The 2,374-nt window shown below is 40.4% G+C and overlaps 1 protein-coding gene across 1 annotated transcript; it reads left to right on the forward strand.

The window, feature by feature from the left end:
• The first annotated feature begins 360 nt into the window (after positions 1-360).
• LOC136852797 (zinc finger BED domain-containing protein 5-like) lies at positions 361-1,133 on the forward strand. Its single transcript, XM_067127697.1, has 2 exons — positions 361-395; positions 452-1,133. The coding sequence occupies exons 1-2, from the start codon at positions 361-363 to the stop codon at positions 1,131-1,133; spliced, it is 717 nt and encodes a 238-aa protein (XP_066983798.1).
• The last annotated feature ends 1,241 nt before the right edge of the window (positions 1,134-2,374 follow it).

The raw sequence follows: 2,374 nt of genomic DNA on the forward strand, positions 1-2,374 counted from the left end.
AATATGTCAAGAAATGCTTTTCGCATTGAAATTAACGACTGACACTAAAGGTAAATCCATCTTCAAAAAACTTGAGGTCTATTTTGAGGAGAACAACATTCCACTCAAGAACATTGTGGCTTGTGCAACAGATGGCGCTGCTGCTATGATTGGAAGGTATCGGGGATTCAGTGCTTACTTAAAAAAAAGCTGTTCCTAATGTCGTTTGTGTGCACTGTGTTGTTCACCGGCAGCACCTGGTTGCCAAAAACCTAGCAGGACGTCTGCATGAAGCACTTGGGCATGTTATCAAGGCTGTCAACTTGATAAAAAACAGTGCACTGCAAGATCGCCTCTTTCAGAAATTATGTGAAAAGAACAATGAAGAATTTGAACGACTTGTGTTGCACACTGAAGTCAGATGGCTGTCTAAGGGTAATTGCCTGCATCGTTTTGTTGCACTTTGGGACAGTGTTATCTCTTTCTTGAGTGGGACAGAACTTGGACAGAAACTTGTTGATGCAAAGAGTGACATCTTCTACTTGTCTGACATAATTGAAAAGCTAAATGTTCTGAGCAAAGAGCTTCAAGGAAATGACTCCACCCTGCTTTACTGCAAGGAAGCAATTACTGCACTTAAAGGGAAACTCAAGCTGTTCTGGTTGAACCATGGAAGACGGGAGTTTGCACAGTTTCCTTCCTTAACAGTTATATCCACCGAGCTGCTTGATGATGACCTAACAGTGTATGTTGACCATCTGAAGCAGTTGTATAATGATGTGGAAACTCGCTTCTCTGACCTACTCCAAATGACTGTGCCACACTGGTTTGTGGATCCCTTCATTGCTGATGCATCTGAAGTTGATGTCATCCTACAAGAAAGTTTCATTGAACTTCAGAATAACACAACAACTCAAGCAAGGTTCAAGCGTGGAGGACACCAGAAGCTGTCGATGAATCAAGATGTGTATAAGAAGTACCCACTACTCAGGAAAGATGTGAAGTTGCTCTTACTTGCCTTTCCCACGTCTTACTTGGTTGAGACTGGTTTCAGTCGGGTGATGCACCTGCTGTCAAAGACACGAAATCGCCTTGACATAGAAAAAAAGAGGCGATTTACGTCTCTTTCTGGCAGCTTTCAAGCCAAACATTGACAAGTTGGCAGCCCTGCACCAGTCACAGGGATCCCACTGAAACCTTTCAAGATAGAGCCAATTGTACCTACATGTATTCCTTGTTTTGTATTCCTTGTGTAAAGAAATAAGTATTCAAATAAAATATTTTTCCAGTTAATATTGTTATTTGATTTATGCCTGAAATTAGTGTTTTGTGTACATGGTACTATTCAAACTAGAACCATTAATATACCTACTTCCCTAGGCGTATTAAGGTGAGGGACGGATGGAGGGGGGTGGGTGGTTGGGGTAAGAACTCAAAGTTGGCATGGAGGGGCCACAAGAACTTGCATTGGATTGAAGGGGACCACCACCAGAAAAAGGTTGAGCACACTCTGTGAACTGGGGTGGGTTGCTATGCAACCCCAACATGTCCAGGGACGGCTTACTATTCATGAACTAGGATAGGTTCCCCCGCACCCTGCTCACATTCCAGGAAATGGGCTGTGTTTCTTGGTACTCACTCACAACAGGCATAATCGGTGAGCTGAAAACTGTTCCCTGTAATTCCTCACACAATCTATGAACTTGGATGTGTTCTCATGCACAGTCCCCAGCCCTAGCTGTTTAACACACTGAAACCAACTTGTTGGACTCTCACATAAGTTAAAATCGTACCAAAATTAAATTATATTGATTGCTTGGTACCTTTGTGTTTAATTGAACTGTCATTATAGGAATTACATGGATTTCACCTCGGTTACAAATAATCCCTCGAATTATATTCACGAAATTCTTTTTTCTGTGGAATTTGCATTATCCACATAAAGTCACATTATGCAAAGGTTACAGAATTTGTAGAACACGAATAGGGGTCAGGAATGGAATGAAGAGTATATGTTGTCTGTATATAAAAAAAAAATATTCGTTAATGGTAATCAAAAGACGCTGCAAAGGATATTAATAGTAGTAATGAAAAGCTGCTGTGCTGAGAAATGAGGGTACATGGAAGTTAAAATAACACATGAGAGAAAGTAATGATAGGGGAAGCATGAAGTAGTTAGTAGAAATTGCAATACAAATTTAACGGGTGTAGTAATAGAAAAGAAGGTGGCAGTCACCGATCATACGGAGGAGGGTAACATCACCACACAAACATTTTTTATTTTTTTTGTTTTACAGAGCCTTACTCGTGATTTTCTTGTTGTTCGTATTGTCTTCTTTGAGAATTTTTTACTCTCCAATAAAGGTACTTGATCCTAACTTATTGCATCAGTAAT

Source organism: Macrobrachium rosenbergii, chromosome 26, assembly GCF_040412425.1.
Source record: "Macrobrachium rosenbergii isolate ZJJX-2024 chromosome 26, ASM4041242v1, whole genome shotgun sequence".
In the NCBI taxonomy this organism is placed as follows: domain Eukaryota; kingdom Metazoa; phylum Arthropoda; class Malacostraca; order Decapoda; family Palaemonidae; genus Macrobrachium; species Macrobrachium rosenbergii.

What these genes read in the sequence shown, in the direction of transcription:
- LOC136852797 (XM_067127697.1), top strand. Translation starts at nt 361, where the DNA reads ATGAAGAATTTGAACGACTTGTGTTGCACACTGAA. An exon ending in GACTTGTGTTGCACACTGAA is followed by an intron (nt 396 to 451) that starts GTCAGATGGCTG and finishes ACTTTGGGACAG; the next exon opens with TGTTATCTCTTTCTTGAGTG.